A 23,780-nucleotide genomic window follows, 5' to 3' on the forward strand; every position below is an offset into this window, starting at 1 on the left:
GAGAACACCTGTGAGAAACCCACACCAACCAATCCAACCGCCCCGTGGCTGAACACTTTAACTCCCCCTCCCACTCCGACAAGGACATGCAGGTCCTTGACCTCCTCCATCGCCAGACCATGGCAACACGACGCCTGGAGAATGAGCGCCTCGTCTTCTAACCACAAGGAATGAATCAGATTTCTCTAGCTTCCACATTTCACCTCTCCCCACCTTATCTCAGTCCCAACCCTCTGACTCAACATCGCCTTCTTGACCTGCAATCTTCTTCTCAACCTCTCGGCCCCACCCCCTCTCCGGCCTATCACCTTCACCTTAACCTCCTCAACCTATCGCATTCCCAACGCCCCTCCCCCAAGTCCCTCCGCCCCACCTTTTATCTTAGCCTGCTTGGCACACCTTCCTCCTTCCTGAAGAAGGGCTTATGCCCGAAACGTCGATTCTCCTGCTCCTTGGATGCTACCTGGCCTGCTGTGTTTTTCCAGCATCACATTTTTCAACTCCTCCTCACTCTTGTCAGTGTGAAGACGCTGCTGCAAATTACATTAGTAAGGTGCTAAAACACATAGAAGCATTCGAGTATATTAGAACAGAACAATTATCTGAAGTCTACTCCATTGTGATAGAGCATAAGCAGGAGTATGTCATTTGGTCCTTGAGTCTGTTGTCCCTTTCTATCCTGACTCCCTGTTCCTGCCCGATCTCCATATCCTTTGATTCCTTTGTTCCCTTAACAATTATTTTAACCTCCAGGGAATTAAGGTTTAGAATTAATGTGCGTACTGAAAAGCAGATTTCAGGTTTTGAAGATGTTTAATGTTTGTAAATAGAATTGCATTGAATTAACTGTATGTAACCAGGCCTTTCTTATTTCATGGGCAGACTGGTGCTCGTGCTCCATATACTGAACATACTCACTTCGAGGGTAACTTTGGCTGCATTGAACCAATTGGCTGTTTAATTGAATTGTCCAGGGTAAAAGTGGGTCTTCAGTAAACTGTATGAAATATCTTGAGAGTTGGGTTTCGGTGTTGTAACTGTTTCCTGTATTACAGAGGGTTGGGTTTCTCTGTTGTAACTGTCTCCTGTATTCTAGTGGTGGCTGGCTGCCCTGCATGTGTGAAGCTGCTGTTGGACCATGAGGCTGCTGTGAACATCAAGGATGGGGTAAGTTCGTAGAATCTTGGAGATTAGCTGTTTTGAGTAAGTTTAGAAATTTGGAAGTGATTACATTTTTATCTAAAACTATGTTATTTTTGGCCGATAAGTGAACAAACGTTTGTAAAACTCTTTTGGTTTTGATGGCTCCGCCTAGTCAATTTCCCAGGAGAGGATACTTTTTTTTTTTAACAGCACTGAAGTGGCTGTTCAGTCCATCTGGTCCATGCTAGTGCTTTATGCTTTACATGAACCTCCTCTGTCCTCCCCACCCCAACCCTTTTATCTCACCCCAACAGCACATCCTTCCATTTCTTTCTTTCTGACATGTTTATCTAGTTTCCCTTTAAATGCTTCAATGAAATACGCTATGTTCCACACTGCAACCTCTGTCTTCCATTCCATTCCTCTTCCATTCTTCATGGATTTATTTGGGATAGCTTCTAGTCCTGTTCTTCCTTGCATCTTCTGATCTACCCAATCAAACCCTCTCTCCATTTTAATGACTGCTTTTTGATCACCCCATGACTGTCTCTTCCAGAAAGTAGAACACAAGCCTGTTTGGTTGTTCTCGATAGCCATGATCTCTCAGTTTTGGTTTCAATCCATCTAAACTACTTCTACATCTTCTCCAGTGCCTCTGTAATCCATTTGTTTTGTAATTGGAAAAATGCTTAATCTGCCCCATGTGCGGCCTTAACCAACTTTGCATCTAAGTTTAACATCACTGCTTTACAATTCTAATCACCTGGAAATTAACCTCAGTGCTGAACAAAGCACAGCGAAAGCTGGCAAAACTGGGCGGGTCTGGTAGTGTCTGTGGAGAGCGAGAGAGAAACAGTTAACATTTAGAGTCCGGTATGACTTTTCTTCAGGATACAACAGAACCACCAGTTCTGTTGCTATCTCCATTGGTGTTGCTAGACCTGCTAAGTTTTGCCAGCATTCTCTGCTTGTCTCAGAGTTCCAGCATTCTTTTAACCACAGTGCTGTTTGCAACTTTAGTTTTGTTCTTGTCAACTTGTGTCGTATGGTCTGTCGCTGCTGCTTGAAGGAGGCTGGCATGAGGGCTGATGAGCTTCGTTGGCTGGATGGCTGATTTGTGATCCAGTGTGATGCCAGCGATCTGTACTGGTTGAGGTTACCATGAAGGATTCTCCGTGTTAATTTCTCCCCTTGCCTGGAGCATAGTGACCCTCCGGTTAAACCACTACCTGTCCCCCATCTCAGTGAGTCTGGTAGGACTATGGAAGCTTTACCTTTTATTTTATTAACTGCTGTGTGTTTCATCTTCTCTGATGCAGGATGGACAGACCCCTCTCATGTTGGCAACACAAAAGTGTCATCCAGAAATCTGTCGGCTTTTACTGGAGCGGGGGGCAGACATCAACTTGAGGGATAAGCAAAACAGGTAACTTCTTTTCAAAAAAACTGTTGATTTTAAACAAATCCATGACATTAAAGCTCAGCCCCCTTTTTCAGCTCAATGAGTTACTAATATAGCCAGTGCTTGATTGATTAAAATGGTGGGTGGCTAAATCACGTCACCTAGGCTGACCCTAGTTTGTGTTAAGAACAGACATGGATTTCTGACAGCACTGCAATAACTATTTTTTTGTAAAGTTTGCTGATTGGAGATTTTACTCTTGAACCCACAGCCTTGTGACTCAGAAGCCACTGAATCAAACTGACAAACCTGCCCAGCCGATGTGAGCGTTGAGCCAAGATAAATGGGCGTTTTATTTATTTCTTCATTCATTGTAGTGCCTACGTGCAGTCTTTAGAGAGAGTGCATGGCTCCATTGCCCTTCATTATCTTATTTGACCTTTTGCTGATGTTGACATGTTTAACAGAGATAATGGCGGCTGTCATTTCTTTTCTCTCTGCAAAGAGAAACTAAAGCAAATAAAGCTGAATAGTTGGCGTACAAGCTATGTATTATCTTCAGTACCTAGATAAATCACTAACTGTTGAGACAGGATAATATTATGATAGAAAAGACATTGGGCAGGCTGTGACCTTTTCACAAAGTACTAGTTCAAAGCTTGTTAAAATTGGAAAGTTATACTCCAGTTAAAACTTCTCTCCTGAGTCTTACATTAACCTGTCAATTCCCATTTCAGGACTGCTTTGATGATGGGCTGTGAGACTGGTTGTAAGGATGCAGTGGAAGTTTTATTAAATCGTGGTGCTGATGTCACTTTGACGGATGACTTTGGCCACAAGAGTTTGTATTACGCTCAACTCTCCAAAGACCCGGAGTTGTTGGCTTTGGCTAGAGCAGCAATGGAGAAGAAGGTGAAAGGTGAGATCATTGCTGTGAATGCTGACTACATGTGAAATTCAGGTGGGTGGATTTATTTTGGGGTTGGATTCAGTTTGTGTTCCAGAATGACAGCTGCAATCTGGATTGGCAGGCTGCTTGCTTTTGTTGTGCCATTTATCTTCCTTCTCCCCAAATCTTTTGAAGTAGGAACATATGATGGAACTGAAAACAGATGGAAACTGATTTTAATAATGTATGCAGTCATTTCAGAAATTTGTTTCTGTGACTTGTGGAAACTGAATTTTAGATTTCACACTGATGCCTTTCCACTTGTAGGAAGGCATGAGGAAACCTGGTCAATTGCATCAATCGTTAGAATGTGGAATTTGGTTTTGAATTGCCTTTTGTGAATGATGGCGATGTTCTGGTACTTTTGAGGGGAATTGTGACTCTGACTGCTATTTACAATCTACAGAGAGGATGAGGTGCAATAGCATGAATGCATGAAGACAAATTAGGTATCTGATGAACAGAAGGATTTACAGGTAGAGTGGAACCAAGTGAGGTAGTGATGGTCTAATGGTATTGTTGCTGGATGGACTGTTAATCCAAAGATACTTAATTCATAATGTTCTGGGATCTGGGTTCAAATCCCACTAAGGCAGATGGTGGAATTTATATTCGTTTTAAAAAAAAATCTGGAATTAATTGTCTGATGTTGACCATGAATCCATTGTCAATTGTTGGAAAAACCCATCTGGTTCATTAATGTCCTTTAGGGAAGGAAACTGCCATCCTTACCTGGGATGGACTACATGTGACTCCAGACCCACAGCAATGTGGTTGACTCTTAACTGGCCTGTGGGCAATTAGGGAATGGGCAATAAATACTGGCTCAGTCAGCAACATCCTCATCCTGAGAATGAATAATAAAAAGATAGGATAGAAGAAGCCTCCAATGGCACATAAGATAGCACAGACCAGATGACTGAATGGCCTATTCCTATGCTGTTCGATCTTCATAACTCTAACATAAAATTTCTGTCCACATTTTGGGCAGAGAGTAGAATATTGTCATTTGTTAAAGAGCTTCATACCTGCCACTCTAAGCTGCCATTCATGTGTAGTTGGGTGATGACATGCAAGGAGTTACATACACACACGCGTACTGAGCCAGGCCCAAAAAAAAGAGGGGAAATTGATGGAATAGGCAATGGTTGTTAAGAATTTCAGATGTATCTACCTTCCAGAACTGAGGTTAGACAGGTATGTAACACAGCTACTCTTATATCATTGCCAGGCATCCATACATGTGTATGATTCAAAGCAGTTGACTTCAGTTCTCTAATCTAGATAAATTATCTAGATGTCTTGGGTGAGTTATTTGCATAGATAAGGAAGGGTTTCATAATGGAAAAGGCATTCTGTGTTTGGTCATGTGTATTCTGTTATCTGTCTATATGCTGAAGGAATGCACTTTATTGAAGCAATATTTATTAGTATTTTGTTGGTGGCTGCGTAATCTGTTGTGGGCAACAAAGAGGTTTACCATTTGACATGGCATTGTGAGATTCTATTGACAGAAACAACAGATTATTCTGTCTACGTTTGTCACTTTCAGAAATCTCATTGTTGTCAATGATGATTTGTCAGTCCTCTTTGTTGACTTGACCTATCTTCTGTGTTGATTTTAAAAAAAAATTCTAATTCTGATTTCCACAGTTTATTGTTAATTTTTATTCTTTTCGTCCCCCATGTTTTGTAGTTTTCTTAGACATTGGCCATTAAAACCCAAGGAAGAAATCGCAAGATTTGCTGTAAATTGGTCGATCAGTATTCAGACAAATCATCTTTGTACTGTCTGGTTTGACATGATTCTTTCTCTGACTGTACATAATTAAGGCATGTTGTGTTTCGCTGCTTTTTCATTTGCTCAGCGGGTCGGAAGGAAAATAAGATAACGCATGGCGGGGGGAGGTTTGAGGCAATCAAGCAAGTGTGTTTGAGTAACTTGGCATATCTGAAGGATAATAGACTTGATGACATTTTCACTTGATGTGTGAGAAAAGAAGGATGTGTCCCCTGCAGAATGCATCTGATTGTATTTGAATAGCAAGATTTGCAAAGTTTGATTAATGTGCTAAAGTTTGAATAATGAAGACCTTTCTCCACAGCTGCAAGTTCTGTTAAATTTCTCCACTTTCCAATCTTCTAAAAAGATTTCCACATCTGTAGAATTTTGCTGTTTTCAGATTAGAGATAAGCCTCCAGTGCAGGATTTGAGAATTTTTTCTTTTAGAGTTGTGATTTGGAGCACACTGCCTGGAAGGGTGGTGGAGATGGATTCAAACACTTTCAAAAGAAAATTGACATAATCCTCATAGTAGAAATTTTCTTTTGAAAGTGGCTCCAGTGGAACTAATTGGATAGCACAGCCTCTTCTGCTGGCAATTTTTCACTAGTTTTGTATGGTGAAGAACAGGAATCAAATATGTGCATAAAAGTAAAATACTGTGGTTGCTGGAAATCTGAAAGAAGCAGAATGCTGGAGAAACTCTGGTCTGGCAGTATCAGTGCAGAGAGGAACAGTTAATGTTTCAAATCTAGTATCACTGTTCTTCAGAACTGCTAAGTTTCTCCAGTATTCACTGTGTTTGGATCAAATGCATGCACTTGCATTTGGCTGAAATGCAATCCATTTAAATGGAACCAACGGCGATGAAACTGATAAGTGTTTGGTTCATCCATGTGGAATAAAAATGATAATAAAAGGAGGGGTATTCTCTGCTGTGTAACTAATATTGTATTGTAGCTTGTGAACTGGGCTTTAATTGCCTGGGAAAAGCAATTGCTTATTATTTGTTAGATATCCTAAAGTTTTTAGATTATAATCTGACTGTCTAATCTTCTGCATCAGCCAAATAGCCTGGAATTCCTAGGATGCTGTGTGCCCTACCTAATGTAGATAACCATCAAATAAAACTGCAGGTATAATAAGAACTGGAAAATGCCAGAAATGTGCAGCCATTGCCCTTTATGTCTAAGCTCAAGGTAGATTTCATGCTGTTGTTTCTTGACTCTTGAATTGCCAAGTCGGCTTCACAGGGAACTCTGCTTCTCCCCAGCAGTCCAGTCTCTGCTGCCAACTGTGGCTTAGCATCACCCTGGCCTTGGGGTGAAAAGGTTACTGGTTGCAATCCAGCTCCAGGAATCTTGAGTATGTAATCTAGCAGAGGTATTGGGAGAGAGTTGCTATGGAGGTGTGCCTTTTTGAATGAAATGTCCATCTATGTGCCTGACCCTTTCGTGTATGTAAAATATCCAATGGTGTATGTTGAAATTGAGTCAGTCTAGCCAATATTTTTCCTTTTGACCAATGCACTTTTAAGTAAGAAACCTGTTAACTGGTGGTTTCAGATTGCAGTTTGTGGGATCTTGCCATGTCCAAATTGACTACCACGTTTCCTGTATTAAACATTGGCTCTCCTTCAAAAGTATTTCGGTCGCTGTAGAGAGACTGTGAAAGGCCATCATCAGGAAAGGCTGTGTATGACTGCAGAGGTAGAACTGACTGGGGGGGTGGAAACATCATACTGTGATTCTGACTTCTAAACCTTGGCTTCTTTTGGTTTGGTCCCTTTGGGGAGTTGAGATTGTGACATATCTTATTGTAGCATAACCATGACACGAGTTCTTAGTGTGGGGATGGACTGACTGTTGGGTGTGTGTAACTAGATGAAGGGTTGAGGCTACACTCTTGCCTTGTTAAGGCCTGACCTTAGCTTTATGTTGCCAGTATAAATTCATGCAATACATTAATCATGGAAATTAATAATGTGAACATCCCTCTCTGACTCCTCTTGCCAATGCTATTGCAGAGTTTAGAGTATGATGTGTTTACATTAATATTGTATGTTGGGATTGATGCTGGAAGAAATTGCCAGCAAATATGTACAGATGTAATTCTAATGTGTACATAGATGGTTAAAACATTATCTAAATCCATAATTAATAGGGCAGAAATGACTCATTATGTTCATTGAGTGAACTGAAAAGCTATTCAGAACAGTCACTTAGCCACACTATTGCAATTGATGTTCCCTGTTTGAATTGGTGAAGCATTTGTGTGGAAATTCTAGCGTTTTAGGCCTATGTGTGTTTAAAATCATATTGGAACTTTAGTCCCATTCCTTCACGTTGTAGAGGAAATAGCCTCCTCTTCCTGTCACATAGTGTTTGAGTCTGTTCTACCGATGAATGAGATGACAGCTGATGTGTCACCCACTTTCCTGTCCACTTTTGTTGGCCTTTGACCCAGGCATTTTGATGCCTTTGGCCAAGAGCAATATTTTTTTTGTGGTGTATTTTGGGTAGCTGCTGTACCAAGTCACCACACTTTGAACAAAAATTAATTTCTGGGATGGGGATTTTGTTTGCTTTCATTACCCATCCCTAGTTGCCCTGAGAGAGAGTGGCTGTAGACCACATCTGATGCAAGGAGCAAGTGAGGACTGCAGATGCTGGAGATCAGAGTCGAGAGTGTGCTGCTGGAAAAGCACAGCCGGTCAGGCAGCATCAGAGGAGCAGGAGAATCGACATTTCTGGCAAGAGCCCTTCGTCAGGAATGAAATTCTTCATTCCTGATGAAGGTCTTAGGCCCAAAATGTCAATTCTCCTACTCCTTGGATGCTGCCTGACCTGCTGTGCTATTCCAGCACCACACTCTCACTTTTGATGCAACGTAATAGTCAACGAGATTGGGTGTGGAAATGGAGTTATGCTGGTGAAAGTGGGTACTGCAGATGCTGGAGATTAGAGTCTAGATTAGAGCAGTGCTGGAAAAGCAAAGCAGGTCAGGCAGCATCCGAGGAGCAGGAAAATCGACGTTTCGGGCAAAAATCCTTCATCAGGAATCATGGAGTTAAGCTGTAGACTCAGATGTAATAAAGACACTGGCAATGAGCCAGTTAAATTTTAGCAACAATATCGCAACTTCATAGTCAGTTTTACTGGGTATAGCTTCTAGTTTCAAGAATTTTGTTTTTGTTTTAAGAGCCATTTTCAAATTCTCAAGTTGTTAAGTTGGATTTGAACTTTGATTCTCTGGATCACTAATTCAAGAATCTGAGTTATTGGGCCAGTTATGACCACTGCACATGACACAAAACATGTCCCCAGTACGGGATGAGGGCCTAACTGGCTAAACCAGCATTTATTAGACCGTAAGGATTTAAGATAAAGGAGCAGAATTAGGCCAGTCAACCCATTGAGTATGCTCCACCACTCAATCACAGCTGATATGCTTCTCAACTCCATTCTTCTGCTTTCTTACTAAAAACTCTGATCTCCCTTCTAATCAAGAATCTATCTCAGTCTTAAAGGCATTTAATGATTTGGCCTCCAAGCCTTCTACAGCAATGAGTTCCACAGATTAACTACCCTCTAGCTGAAGGAATTCCTCTTCATCTCCGTTCTCAAGGATTATCCCTTCACTCTGAGGCTGTGCCCTCAGGTTCTAGTCTTCTCCACGTCCTTTCGGTATTCTGTGAGCTTCATCAGATATCCCATCATCCTCCTCAACTTCAAGTACAGATCCCGAGTCCTCAACGGCTCCTCATTTGACAGTTCCTTCATCCCTGGGATCATTCTTGTCAACCTCCTCTGGACTCTTTCCAAGGTAAACATTTCATTTCTTAGATATAGAGCCCAAAACCTCTCTCTCGATATTTGGAAATGCAGTCTGACCAGAGCCTTATACAGCCTCAGCAGTTACACCCCTGCCCTTGTTTTCTAGCCATTTTGAAGTAATGCAAATGTTGCATTTGCCTTCATAAATGCGAATTGAACCTGAATGTTAAGCTTCAGAGAATCCTGAGCTAGGACTTCCAAGTCTCTTTGTGCTTCAGATTTCTGAAGCCTTTCCCATTTTATGAAAATATGCTATGCCTCTGTTCTTTCTACCAAACTGCATAAATTCCCACATTCCCACATTGTATTCTACCTGCAACTTTTTTGCCCACTATCCTACCCTGTCCAAGTCCTTAGGAGAAAGTGAGGACTGCAGATGCTGGAGATCAGAGCTTAAAAATGTTTTTAATTTTCAGGAATGGAGAAGTTTATGCCCGAAACGTAGATTCTCCTGTTCCTTTGCTGCCTGACCTGCTGTGCTTTTCCAGCAACACATTTTTAAGCTCTGTCCAAGTCCTTCTCTAGCGTCCCTTCTTCCTCAACACTACCTGTCCCTCCACCTATCTTTGTGTCATATGCAAACTTAGCAACAATGCCCTCAGTTTGTTTGTCCAGCTGGTTGATATATGTACATCCGAGTACTCCACAATCTCATCTTTCAATAATAGACTCAAACTTTACCAACGACTGAGGTCAGGCTGACTTGCCTATAATTTTGAGTCTTTTGCCTCCCTCCCTTCTTAAACGGGGTGCGACATTAACCTTTTTCCAGTCCTCTAGGGCCTTTCCTGACTCCAGTGATTCCCAAAAGATCATCACTATCTCTTCAGTTATTTCCTTCAGAATTCTGGGGTGCAGTCCGTCTTGCCTGGGTGGTTTATCCACTTTTAGACCGTTGAACTTCCCCAGCACCTTCTCCTCAGCGATGGCCATTACACTCACCTCTGTCCCTGACTCTCTTGAAGTTCTGCTGTGCTATTGATGTCTTCTACCATGAAGACTGATGCTAGCTGCATATTCAGTTCCTCTGCTATTGCTTTGTTTTCCATTACGACCTTTCCAGTGTGCAGTCTTGCCATTTCCCTCCTTTCTGTATGTCTAAAGAAACTCTTATATTCTCTTTTTATATTACTAGCTTACCCTCCTATTTCATCTTTTCTCATCTTATTGCTTTTTCAGTTATCTTTTGGTTTTTCAAGGCTTCCCAGTCCTCAGGATTCCCGCTAATCACCTTCACATTGTATGCTTTTTCTTCTGTTTTTATGCTGTCCCTGACTTCTTTTGTCAGCCATAGTTGACTTGTCCTTCCCTTAATATGTTTCTTTGTCCTTCTCTGTGGTAGAAATTACAGGTTTGAAGATGATTACTAAGGAGCCTTAGTGATTTGCTGTAGTGTACCTTGGAGCATCAGCTGGTACACAATGAAGCCATTGTGCATCAGTGGTGAAAGGAGGGACTGTTGAAGGTGGTGGATGGCACTCTCACCAGATGAGCTCCTTTGTCCTTAATGGTGTCAATCTTCTGGAGTGTTGGAGCTGCAACCATGCATGACAAATAAAGTATCAATCACACCACTAACTTGTGCCTTGTACATGGTGGACTGGCTTTGGGGAGTCAGGAGATGAGTTACTTGTTGCTAGAATTCCCAGACCGCTGGATTGATCAGGTTAGTACAATTCAGTTCTGACCAATGGAAGACCCCAGGATGATGTTGATGAGGAATTCTGTGATGGTAATGCCATTGTCAAAGGAAAATGGTTACATTGTTTCTTATTGGCGACAGCCATTATCTGGCACTTGTGGCATAATTCTTTCTTGCATCGTATTAGCACATGCCCAAGTATTTTCCTGGTCTTGTCGCATATGAACATAACCCCAGTTCTTAATGAAATATGAAAATACTATTTGCTGTAGAAAAGAGAAGGATGAGTGGTGATTAGATTGAATATGATTGACTTCAAAGGAATTTCTACTAGGGAGAAAGTTCAAAACTAAGAGTCATAAATACAGAGGAACCTCGATTATCCGAATTTCGGATTATCCGAAGAAGATCTCAAGGTCCTGATAGAAATACTGCATCAAAGAGGTGTTACAACACTGATCATGTCTTTTGTTTACATTGATTAAAGTTGAATTTGGCTTCCTGTAATGCTTCCGAGAACAGTCCTGGACATCTTTGGGAGCTCGGGCACCATCTCCAAATGACTGACTGTCCGCCCTCTCTCTCACCCCACACTTTTTCCCAGGAGTTCTACACAGAGGTATAACCTAAACCCCCCTGACCCAGATAATCTCTACAACAGTGTCCTGTACAGGGAAGGGTGGGAACTTGTCAAAAAGGTGTCTGTGTGTGCTATTTTGAGACTCACCCCAAAGGCAGTCTTGCTGTTGGTGTCCAGTCTGGCTGCAGTCTCCATTCTGGGGTGGATGGGGATGGGTGTGGGTGATAGGGTAGGGGTGTAGTGTCACGTGGTGTGCTGCTACCGAGTCTCCTGAACAGGGAGCGGACATAGCAAGTGCTTACTCTGTCAATCCCATTGAAGCGAAGCAGCGGTGAGAATAGGCTTGTGCAGTGTTGCAGGTCCTTTACACACTAGTGTGTGTCTGCTCAGAAACAAACCCTGAGATAGACAGATAGGGAGCAAGGCAGGCAGAGCGAGGAAAAAGCAAACTTCAGAAAACTCAGAGTCCCAGAGGAGAGGCAATGAATTGTTTATCCGAATAATCAATTGTCTGAGCGAAATACTGCCCATCCATCTCGTTCGGATAATCTGGGTTCCTCTGTACAGTATATGATAAATCCAAAAGAGAATTTGAGAGAAATGTCTCTGGGTAAACATAAAAGGGAGAAATTAATAGGAAGATGTTGTTAGGGTAAGATGGAGGAGGTTCATGTGGTGTGGACCAGTTTGCTGAATGACCTGTTTCTGTGCTGGGTAATTTCATGTCAATCTATGTACCAAAGGGTGGAGTGTGCCTACTTAAAAATTAAATTATTCCTTACCCTCCTATTATATACTAATGCCTGAGGGTGAGTCTCATATTAAAGGGTATAATTAACATACTCTTTCTCTAAAGCATGGGCTGTGTACTAAGTATCTGCAGATGAATGTTAAATGGAGGAAATATTTTTGAACTTTCTACTCAGTCACTGAGTACAATTTTAATTAAAGGAAAAGGTTTCTATTAATATGTGTGTGCTTGTTGAATTAATCTGTGTTTTATTTGATTCTTGTTGCCAACAGAACTTTTTCTTTCTGCAATTAAAAATAATTTCACAAATTGATCACTGTTTATCTTGCACCTTCAGTGTGCTTTGATTTTTGCCTTTTAATCTTGCTACTTCATGCTGGTTACCAAGATTTAATCTTAGAGTCTCAGTAATGAATTTTATTTTCGATTAATTTGGTTGGCATTTTCTATTTAGTTTCCTGCTACTGCAAGGTTTAAAAACATTGTTAGGGACTTGTCAGTTGATGTAATATCATCATGAGAAAGCTGTATTTTGTGAGACTTCCCTGGAATTTGTGATGGAACTTCACTTCTTCAAATTTATAGTTTGACTCATTCTTGTTATTTTAAACCTAATGCACATGATTTTGAACTAGTCATGATTTAGTTTTAGTTACTTAGGAAAATATGGAGTGACTAAACGTTATTTGAACCATCTGATTCAGGCAACTCTCCATCTTTACTTGAAGATAGTGATTATCAATCATAAAATTATAACCCATTTTACTTGATGTTGGAGGCCCCTACCAGTAATCCAAGAAAAGTTGATTTCAAATTCCAACAAAATTTGTGCTTTAGAAGGAGCGAGTAGGGTATCATTATTCTTGGTGGAACTGCTGGTGGAAAACAGAACCAGCTTTAGAGGAGGTTGCAACTTGTGAGGCAAGTTCCCGACGAGACCAGTGTCTAAGACCTTATTGATGAGTGACTGGAGATTTTGCAAGAAATATGGGGAGGGGATGTTGAATGGTCCACAGGAAGAAGCAGAGGAGACTGTTGTAGGGCTCTATTTTATTCATTAATGGGATGTGGACTTAGATTAGATTGGCAAAGTAAAAAGAATCTCTCAACACCAGGTTATAGTCCAACCGGTTATTTGAAAGTACAATAGATCCCCCAGGTACCTGCGGGGATATATTCCAAGACCTACCATGAAAGCCCGGAACTGCAGATTGGAGCAAACCCATTCATTTCAATGGGAAGTTTTTCTTCCTGGCAGTCCCTTCGTTCCAGAAAGTTCCCCATCATGTGTTTGGGCCACAATAAACCACTGGTAACAGAAACTATGGAAAACGATGCCACGGATACGGGAATCACCCAGTACAAGCTTTCTGAGCTCTGCTCCTTTGTCAGGTAGCTAGTGGGGCAGGATCATAGGACACAGGATTTATAGTAAAAGATCAGTACAACTGATGTGACCTAGCTTGCTATTAAGTCTTTAATCACTTAGAATGGGGATGCAGGTTTTGATTGATTAATATGTAAATATAATCTAAGCCAGACAATGAGGTAGAAACCAGCAGGCATAGATTTTTTTTTGTAGAAAGTGTTTATTGCCTGACTTCATTCTCTCCTAACACATCCCAGTGTTAGAGAGTTATGAGAAGATTTGTAACTCAGGTTGAGGTTCTAGATGTAGGTTTGCTCACTGAGCTGGAAGATTCATTTTCAGACGTTTTGTGACTATACTAGGTAAGATCATCAGTGAGCCTCTGGATGAAGCACTGGTAGCATGGCCCGCTTTCTATTTGTGTGTAGATTTCCTTGGGTTGGTCGTGTCATTTCCTGTGGTGATGTCATTTCCTGTTCTTTTTATTGGGGGTGGTAAATGGGATCCAAGTCTATGTGTTTGTTGATGGAGTTCTGATTAGAATGCCATGCTTCTAGGAATTCTTGTGTATGACTCTATTTGGCTTGTCCTAGGATGGATGTGTTGTCCCAGTCAAAGTGGTGTCCTTCCTCACTGTATGTAAGGATACTAGTGAGAGTGAGTCATTACATATCCTTACATACAGATAAGGAAGGAAACCACTTCGACTGGGACAACACATCCATCCTAGGACAAGCCAAACAGAGATATGCATGAGAATTCCTAGAAGCATGGCATTCCAATCGGAACTCTATCAGCAAACACATTGACTTGGATCCCATTTACCACCCCTTGAGAAAAAGAGCAGGAAATGACACCACCAACCCTAGGAAATCTACACACACAAATAGAAAGTGGGCCATGCCATCGGTGCTTCATCGAGAGACTCACTGATGATGTTACCTATAATGGTGAGGACATGTCTGAAAAATAACCTTCTGGCTCAACGAGCAAACCTACATCCTTGTCCCACTGTCTCAACTGTTAGAAATCTATATGTGAATATTTTTAAATGTAAAGGTAGGTAGATTCTTGTTAAGCAAATAATTGAGAGGTTACCAAGATTGGGAGATATTGTATGTTGCTGTAGTAACCACTACCTTTTTGTCTTGTGATTGAGGTAGATTGTTGCCAGCAGCCCTGTCTCCTTAACTGAATTCTTAACACAGATTTTGAATTCTACGTTTTTCTAATCGACCTGGTCAGAGATGTTATGACACACCTCTTGAGTAAGTGGACCAGAACCTGGACTTCCTGGGTCAGAGGTAGGGATATGTCCTGTGCACCCCAAGAGCCTGCCCCATTTGTTTTTTTTTAAAGAAGATATCTATTTCTATGTTTTAAAACGTAATTAATACCTACCAACTGTTGCACTTAACAATAACATTAACAGACCTTAACAAAGTGATTGATTGGACATTAACCATTATCACTGAGAAGGCCAGCGTTTATTACCCAATTATAATCTCCTTTTGAGATGGTAGGGGGTCAACGAAGGAAAAAAAACATATGGTGAGCTGCTACCTTGAATTAATATAGTCAATATGGTGTAGATGCCAAGTGATGTTGGGGTGTGAGTTCCAGAATTTTGTTCCAGTGTCAGTGTAAGTGCAGTAAAATAATTCCAAGTCAGGATGTTGTATAAGTGGAAGGGGAACTTGGAGGTGATGGTATTTGTGTGCAGTTGTTGACCTTGCCCCACAAGGGGACAGAGATTGTGGATTTGGGAATTGCTGTTGAAAAAGCTGGTTGACTTACTGCAGTTTAACTTGTGGATTGTACATACTGCAGTGCTGATACACTTGTAATTGAGGAGGTGAATGTTAACATGATAGTAGGGATCTCCAGCTGGAGACTTTAATCTTGATTGATAGATCAGTGGGAAGAGAAGGACATTGATTTATCCCATAGTAGGCATGCTGTAAGTACACATGAAATAGTAAAGTTGTCCCCTCAAGCTGGCTCTGTCATTAATTAAGATCATTGCTGATATGTTTTTGTTTAGAATTTCACATTTCTATTTAATAAGAATATATTGACTTTTCCTTAAAATAAAAAGCCCTGTCTTTTGACACCTGCTGAGGTAGGGAGCTGCAAAGTTGCACAACCCTCAGGAAACCATTTTCCCCTCTCTCTACTAAATGGAGAACCCCTGGTTTTAAAACATTGCCCTCTGTTCTGGACACACCCACAAGAGGAAACCTCTTTCCCTGTCCACCTTGTCAATACCATTCAGGATCTGATACACTTCAATCAGGTCACCCCTCACTTTCTAAACTCTGCTGGAAAGAAGCCCAATCTGCTCAACCTTTCCTGATCAGACAACCTGCTCATTCCAGGTATCAATCTAAACTTTGTGAACTGCCTCCAATGCATTTACATCCTTCCTTAAATAAGGAGACCAAAACAGCATGCAGTATTCGAGATATGGTCTCACCCTTGCCCTGTATAACTTCAAGCATAACATCCTTTAATGTTCAGTTCTTTTCAAAATAAAGGAAAGTATCCCATTAGCCTTGCATATGTGCTCTACCTGCATATTATAATTTTGTGACTAATGCACTAACTACCTAGATCCCTCTGCAACTTGGATTTCTGTATTAAATAACACTCTCCTTTTTCCATCTTGCCAAAATGGGCTACTTCACACTTTCCCGCATTGTGTTCCATCTGCCAGCTTTTTGTATGCTCCAACTTATTGATATACTTTGTTGAAGACACGAGGAAGCTACAATGGCATCTCTAAATCTTAACTGGTTATAGTTTCTTGTATTCTACCTCCTTTCATTCTAGAATAGCACAGTTATTTGCTGCTTTTAAGTCTGATGTAACCTTTTTATGAATCTAGGGATTTTTGGAAAATTAAAACCTAGTCATCTACTGTCTCATTAGCAACATCTTTTAAGACCCTTGGATGAAGTGCATTTGGACTCAGCCTTGTCAGCTGCAACTCCAGCAGTACTGGAATGTTTTTTGTCTTCTCTATAATTAACAAAAAGTATTTGTTAATTTCATCCTCTGTTTCCTTATTTTCTAATAATAATTCCCTGCTCTCTCACTCGAGAGGACCAACACTCCCTTTAGATAGTTCTCCTCATCAAATGTGTGTAGAAACTCCTTCCTATCAATTTTGCATTTCTACATAGTTGTCTTTTATGCTCTAATTTATTCTCGTGACTAACCTTTCTGTCACTCACTGCTATTCTTTATATTCTGACCCATTATCTAAACCTCCAGTCATCTTTGTGTGGTTGGTTGTTTTTTAAGTTTGATGCTTTTCCTAACTACTTTGGTTAACCATGGATGAAGGGTCCTTTAGATTTTTTCTTTATCATATGAGTGCACTCTGAAATAACTCCTTAAATGTCTGTCACTGTCTCTGTATTGATCTATCTCCTTGCCTAGTATGCCAATTCATGTCAGCTAGCTTAGCTTTCATGCCCACATAGTTGCCTAAATTTAAGTTTAAAATACGAGAATTCAACACACTTTTTTCAAACTGAATGTAAAATTCAATCATAATGAGGTCACTTAACATGGGAAGGCCTTAATCATGAAGTCATTAATTCTTTCTTGTCATATTACACAACACCAAGCTGAGCATAACCTTCTTTCTGGTCAATTTCAAAATGTGTTACTGTAAGAAGCTACCTCTAAACTTTCCAGGATCCGCACATACAGGTTTCCACTGTTAGTCTGGTATTTTTCAACTCATGTAGATTAAAGTCATCCATGGTTATTGTCATTGCTTTAGCACAAACACAAAATCTTTCGTTCTATACTCTTGGTTCCACAATGTGGTTACTGTTAGGAGGCTTGTAGACCACTCCCAATAGTGACATATTTCCCTGACTATTCCTCATCCTCACCCAAATTGATTTTCCGTCACACCAATTTGTGGACTATGTTAATGTTTAAGAATTAAAAAAGATACTTCATCCATTTACCAGAGATTTCTCAACCAGCTAGATCATTTCTATATTGTAAAGCAAGAGCTAATTTCTATCTGTTCTGATGTATCTAACTCTGCCTGTGCCTATTTACCATGGGCTCCTTTGTTGATCTGCTCCTCCACGTATGCTGATTGCCTATAGTAAGGCTCCTCTTCTAGGTGCTACAGACTCCCTGCTTGGGGTACTCTGTATAACATCCCCTCTCTGTGGGCAATTGGATGAGGGAGGAGTCTTGGACAGTCTGTGTTAAAGCTGGAGAAGGTGTCTCAGTGACCCTATGGGTGATGCCATGTGAAAAACAGTGGGTAACTTGGGAAAGATCCAAAGTGGTCTCCATATAAGGAGAGTAGGGACCCAGAGAAGTAGAGACAGTTTGATGTAAAGAATGGAACAGGCAGCAAAATACCAGAGACGAAAGAAATTAGAGGTGGCGTGACGGTGAATGGAATCAAGAAGATGGGAGTCCCAGAAGGAGCAAGCAAAACGTAGAACTACAGTTGCATCCTGAAATATTCTGAAACCTGGACACCCTGCATTGGAGAGAATTATAAAACAACATCTCAAAGTACATGTTATCCCTTTCCAAAAAGAAAGCCAGTAATTTTATTATAAAAGCATGTTGCAGGATGGGAGAACTATGCAATATGCACTTTGGCAGGAGAGGCAGTGAATTGGGAAATGGGTCAAATTTCTTGAAGATCTGACTCCTCACATCTGCACAATAAAGGCCCACTCCCAATTTCCTTGTACAGTCCATGTACTTACATCGGCTCAGTTGTGCCTCAGTTAATTATGCACATGCTGCTGCATCTCACAGATCTAAGTTCAAATCCCATTCCAAGATGCGAGCACGTAAATCGAGGTTAATCCTTCATTGAATTACTGAGGGGAACCACATTGCAGGAGGTACTATATCTTGGATTAAATGTTAGTGAGGCCTCATCCATGGGATGTGAAAATTCCCATGGGTTTCCCCTGATGTCCTGCCAATAATCACCTTTTGATAAGATGGCAAAATAAACCTGTTTTCGACACTGCAACACAAGTAGTTTTCGACGACTACCCTTTGAATAATATTTCATCTGTTAATGCTGATCTTTCAGAGACCCAATGCTGGTGAAAAGTTGCTGAATAAACACACAGCTTTTTTTTATTGTTGTTTTTGTTCTTGTAACAACTCAAAAACTGTTAATCTGTCTTAAGTTTCTTAACATCTTATCAATTTCTTCATTTGGCCACATTACTTGTAATTCCATAAGTCTATTTGAGGTTGAACCCTTTATACTGTCCATGATGTGCCACATCACTGTATCAATTTCTGGTAAACTCAGTGGTGAATCTACCATCTTGTGTTGCTTTACAAATTAAATGTGAGGATATTTCAAACTTTAAAATTAACAAGTTGAATCATTCAGCTATGTCATAGCATATTTATGCTGAGATTTATTTGTTTTATTTTTGTTCTGTCTTGGTGACTGTGAAGGAAGAGGTTTGAGTAACATTTGCGTGATTTAATGTAGACTAATTGTAGGGCAATGGGGGAAGAGCAGGGTAGGTGAGAGTAATCGTGTGGCTTTTTGCAAAGGGCTAGCACAGGCATGATGGGGCCAAATAACCCTTTGCCATGTGATTATTGTGGTCAGTTAACCGGCCCTGATGCAAGTGTTGAACAGCTATTTAATCACACTCCGTTGAATGATCACTTAGTCCGGTTATCATTAGTATGGTGTGTGTCCATTTTTCCTTTGGGAGTTACTGAGCAGACCTTGTAAAACCAGGATGTCTGAGAACATAGAGTCGTAGAGATGTACAGCACGGAAACAGACCCTTCAGTCCAACTCGTCCATGCTGATCAGATATCCCAACCCAATCTAGTCCCATTTGATTTTATAAACCTCTATAAGGTCACCCCTCAACCTCTGACGCTCCTGGGAAAACAGCCCCATCCTATTCAGCCTCTCTGTATAGCTCAAATCCTCCAACCCTGGCAACATCCTTGTAAATCTTTTCTGAACCCTTTCAAGTTTCATAACATCCTTCCGAATGGAAAGAGACCAGAATTGCACGCAATATTCCAAAAGTGGCCTAATCAATGTCCTTTATTGATGCAAAGTAACCTCCCAACTCCTATACTCTATGCTCTGACCAATAAAGGAAAGCAAACCAAACACCTTCTTCACTATCCTATCTACCTGAGATTCCACTTTCAATGAGCTATGAACCTACACTCCAAGGTCTCTTTGTTCAGCAACTCTCTCCAGGACTTTACCATTAAGTGTATAAGTCTTGCTTTGATGTCTTTCCAAAAATGCAGCATTTATCTAAATTAAAGTCCATCTGCCAATCCGCAGCCCATTGGCCTATCTGATCAAGATCCCGCTGTATTCTGAAGTAACCACCTGCGCTGTCCACTACACCTCCAATTTTGGTGTCATCTGCATACTTACTAACTCTACCTCTTATGCTCGCATCCAAATTATTTATATAAATGACGAAAAGCAGCGAATCCAGCACTGATCCTTGTGGCACTCCACTGGTCACAGGCCTCCAGATTGAAAAGCAACCCTCCACCACCACCGTCTCTCTTCCACCTTTGAGCCAGTTCTGCATTCAAACGGTTAGTTCTCCTTGTATTCCATGAGATCTAACCTTGCTAACCAGTCTCCCATGAGGACCCTTGTCGAACGCCTTACTGAAGTCCATATAGATCACGTCCGTCACTCTGCCCTCATCAATCCTCTTTGTTACTTCTTCAAAAAACTCAATTGAGTTTGTGAGACATGATTTCCCATGCAGAAAGCCGTGCTGACTATCCCTAATCAGTCCTTGCCTTTCCAAATACATATACATCCTGTCCCTCAGGATTCCCTCCAACATCTTGCCCACCACCGACATCAGGCTCACTGGTCTGTAGTTCCTTGGTTTTTCCTTACCACCTTTCTTAAATAGTGGCACCACGTTCGCCAACCTCTAGTCTTCTGGCACCTCACCATGTGAAATGGATTTATTTGAATTTTCAGCACTTGTGGGCAGTGGGGAAAGAGTAGTTCATTGAATTTAATCCCCAACAATGTTTTTGGTTGGTACTCCCCAGGCCACCACAGCGAATCCCCATTTACTTCCACTTTAAGTCCTGTTTCAGACCTACTGCCCTCAAACAGCTGTAGTGCACTCTTCCAATTCCCTAATTCAGTTGTTCACCTTCAGCTTGCTGGGAACCAGGATAATGAATTCCTTCTATAAACATTGTCGCATGTTGTTCTCTCTCCTCCTATATGATAGTCTTTAAACTATTTTCAACCTGTTTAGAGATGTAATTACACACCTTTGGAGCAGATGAGACTTGAACCTGGATCTCTTGGTTCAGAGGTAGGGACATTACCACTTAAAGAGAAGAAGGCCGCCACATGATAGCCTTAGTTTTCTTTTGTATTATTGACCTATTTTTTCTAATCGCCCTATTCAGAGATGTAATCGCACACCACTGGAGTAGATGGACTTGGACCCAGGCTTCTGATCCACTGGTAAGGACACTACCACAGAACTAAAAGAGAGCCCCATGATGATCTTTAAACACAAAGTACAGTGGGGCCCCATGATCTTTAAACACAAAGCACAGCGTGTTAGGAACAGTGTAGACTGTTGGACCCCCAGGCCTGTTGCACAGTTCTATAAGGTCATGGCAGATCTGATTTGTGGCCTTGCCTCCAATTTCCTGTTTGACTCAGAATCTGTCTAACTCAATTTTAACTTGATGAAGTGGTAATACTTTGACAGCTTGTGCTTTCAAATAAACCTGTTGGACTATAACCTGGTGTTGTGTGACTTCTAAGCTTGTCTATCCCCAGTCCAACACCGGCACTCTCCGTCATAACTCCATCTTGGATGGATTGTGTGATCCAGTTATACTGCTGTCTGTGGAAGAGAATTCCACAGACTGATCCTCTGATGAAAAGCTTCCTCCTCATCTCTGACTTAGATGGGACCCCCCCAATTTTTACGCTAATTTTTAAACCTGTCTCTTTCATTTTGAACTTGCTTTAATATAACTGTTTGTGGCCGAGTGTCAAATTTTGTTTGATAATGGTCTTGTGAAGCAAGGTGGGCTGTTTGGTAGTGTTAATGGTGCTATATGACTGTACGTGCTTAAAATACTAAGGAAAGTTGTGACATTTACAAAGCTACATCATCTGAAGAAGATTTAAAATCTAAACAAAAACTGAAAGCATTTAAAATGTGTGTGTAAGATCTAAAAGTAAATCTTGGAGGCTCGTTTGCAGCAAATTCAAAGCCTGTGAAGTGTAGGGGGCTGTTAAAATTGAAGAGAGTCATTGAGTCCCCATCTGGGGCTGGGATCCTGGCTTTGAGGCTCTACATGCTTCCTGTAGGGTTTCCAATTCCACTCAAAGGCAGAGCCGTGACCAAAAAAAAACCCTAGAGAAAAATCCTGTTTGATTTTTACTTGAATTTTCTTTGACCATTTCTGTTGATTCGATATAAAACGCCTGGATTAGATTGTGGTGGTGTCAGGGTGGTATGAAAGGTATATGCCTGGGGAAGTTGGAGGTCGGAGGGTGTATGTTGGAACCTCTGGGTCTGTGGCCAGTCACAGTTGACAATTAGAGCATTACTGGATCCATAATTAAAATGCACAAACGTCAAAGTAATATCTTCAGGATGTGACTTTGCCTTTGAGTGTGCATTCTTGGTGCTTTGGTGCAGGCTTCTGTTTGTAGGCAGCTGTATAAAGACAGCTGCAGTCTGCATTTGCAGGGTGTTGTCAAGGAGTTAAAATTGTTTTGTGAGCAAGAGGAAACTTAATTGGAGAAAAAGATTGTGCCAAGTTTGTTTCGTTTTGGAGAGTTTTGCAGATAACTCTAGTGCCATCTCCTGCTTTCAGGCTGGATTACTGAAGCTTTACTGCAAAGTGCAGTTACATGGATAGCCACAGTGTGTTCTGTACATTCATATAACTAGGTGAATGAGCAGTTTAGCCCAAAATTCAACTGGTTATGCAACAATTTAATGTGACATATTGGAGAATATGCTGTCAAAATAATAACTTGGATTTATATACAATGAGACCTCATCAAATCTCTGTACATACTGAAATGCTTTTCAATCAATAATAGATTGACTGCACTTCAGAAACCACGGTAATAAAGTGAAGGAACTGTTGAGAGGTAGCACCTTTCTTGAACTCCAGATGTCCCAAATCCCCATTCTCTGCAACTAATTAAGTACTTTTTGAAGTCTAGTACTGTGGAGGAATGTCAAAACCAATTTGTTACTTGTGAGAGTGTGCTGTGAGCAATGTAACAAAGACAGGATGATCTAGTTATTTCCATGATGCTGGTAGCGGGTTGAATATTAGCCGGGTAACTCCCCTGTTCCCTTTCTAACTACTGCCTTGGGATCTTATACAATTGCACAGGTGGGTGGGCACAGCATCTGTTTAATGCCTTGCTTCAAATGACTGTACAATGTTCCCTTGGTATTGCACTGGAGTGTTATCTTGGTTGGAACCCCTGAAGGGGGTATCTGTTGCATAAACCAATGCATTGAACTGAAATGTTGCAAACTAAAAAGTTTAAAATTGCACTGAAAAAAATGTTTGAAGTGAGTGAAAAGTCCCTTGGTTATCAAATTGAAAGTTACACTCACTCCATCAAACATTTGATGATCAGTGTGTTCAGACCATTAGCACAGTTTTCATGGAAATAAGATTTTCGCCTTGTGTTCCAGCAAGGATGTTCTGAAAGGACCTGTTCCACTTCTGACTGATCCTGAGGGACAGGATGTACATGTATTTGGAAAGGCAAGCGCTGATTAGGGATAGTCAACATGGTTTTGTGCGTGGGAAATTATGTCTCAAACTTGATTGAGTTTTTTTTGAAGAAGTAACAAAAGATTGATGAGGGCAGAGGGGTAGATGTGATCTTTATGGACTTCAGTAAGGCGTTTGACAAGGTTCCCCGTGGGAGACTGATTAGCAAGGTTAGACCTCATGGAATACAGGGAGAACTAGCCATTTGGATACAGATCTGGCTCAAAGGTGGAAGACAGACAGACGGTAGTGGAGGGTTGTTTTTCAGACTGGAGGCCTGTGACCAGTGGAGTGCCACAAGAATCGGTGATGGGTCCTCTACTTTTTGTCATTTATATAAATGATTTGGATGCGAGCATAAGAGGTAGAGTTAGTAAGTTTGCAGATGACACCAAAATTGGAGGTGTAGTGGACAGCGAAGAGGGTTACCTCTGACTACAACAGGATCTGGACCAGATGGGCCAATGGGCTGAGAAGTGGCAGATGGAGTTTAATTCAGATAAATG

General features: G+C 41.1%; 1 protein-coding gene across 8 annotated transcripts in view; it reads left to right on the plus strand.

The window, feature by feature from the left end:
• Positions 1-23,780, plus strand: part of LOC122540891 (uveal autoantigen with coiled-coil domains and ankyrin repeats protein-like) — a 155,177-nt gene that overhangs the window by 94,018 nt on the left and 37,379 nt on the right. For all 8 annotated transcript variants that reach the window (XM_043677132.1, XM_043677133.1, XM_043677131.1 and 5 more), the window contains exons 6-8: positions 1,097-1,167; positions 2,463-2,569; positions 3,283-3,464. In XM_043677132.1, coding sequence (XP_043533067.1) covers positions 1,097-1,167; positions 2,463-2,569; positions 3,283-3,464 — 360 coding nt within the window. The remainder of the gene's footprint in view (positions 1-1,096; positions 1,168-2,462; positions 2,570-3,282; positions 3,465-23,780) is intronic.

The sequence above is a fragment of the Chiloscyllium plagiosum genome, chromosome 36, assembly GCF_004010195.1.
Source record: "Chiloscyllium plagiosum isolate BGI_BamShark_2017 chromosome 36, ASM401019v2, whole genome shotgun sequence".
Taxonomy (NCBI): Eukaryota; Metazoa; Chordata; class Chondrichthyes; order Orectolobiformes; family Hemiscylliidae; genus Chiloscyllium; species Chiloscyllium plagiosum.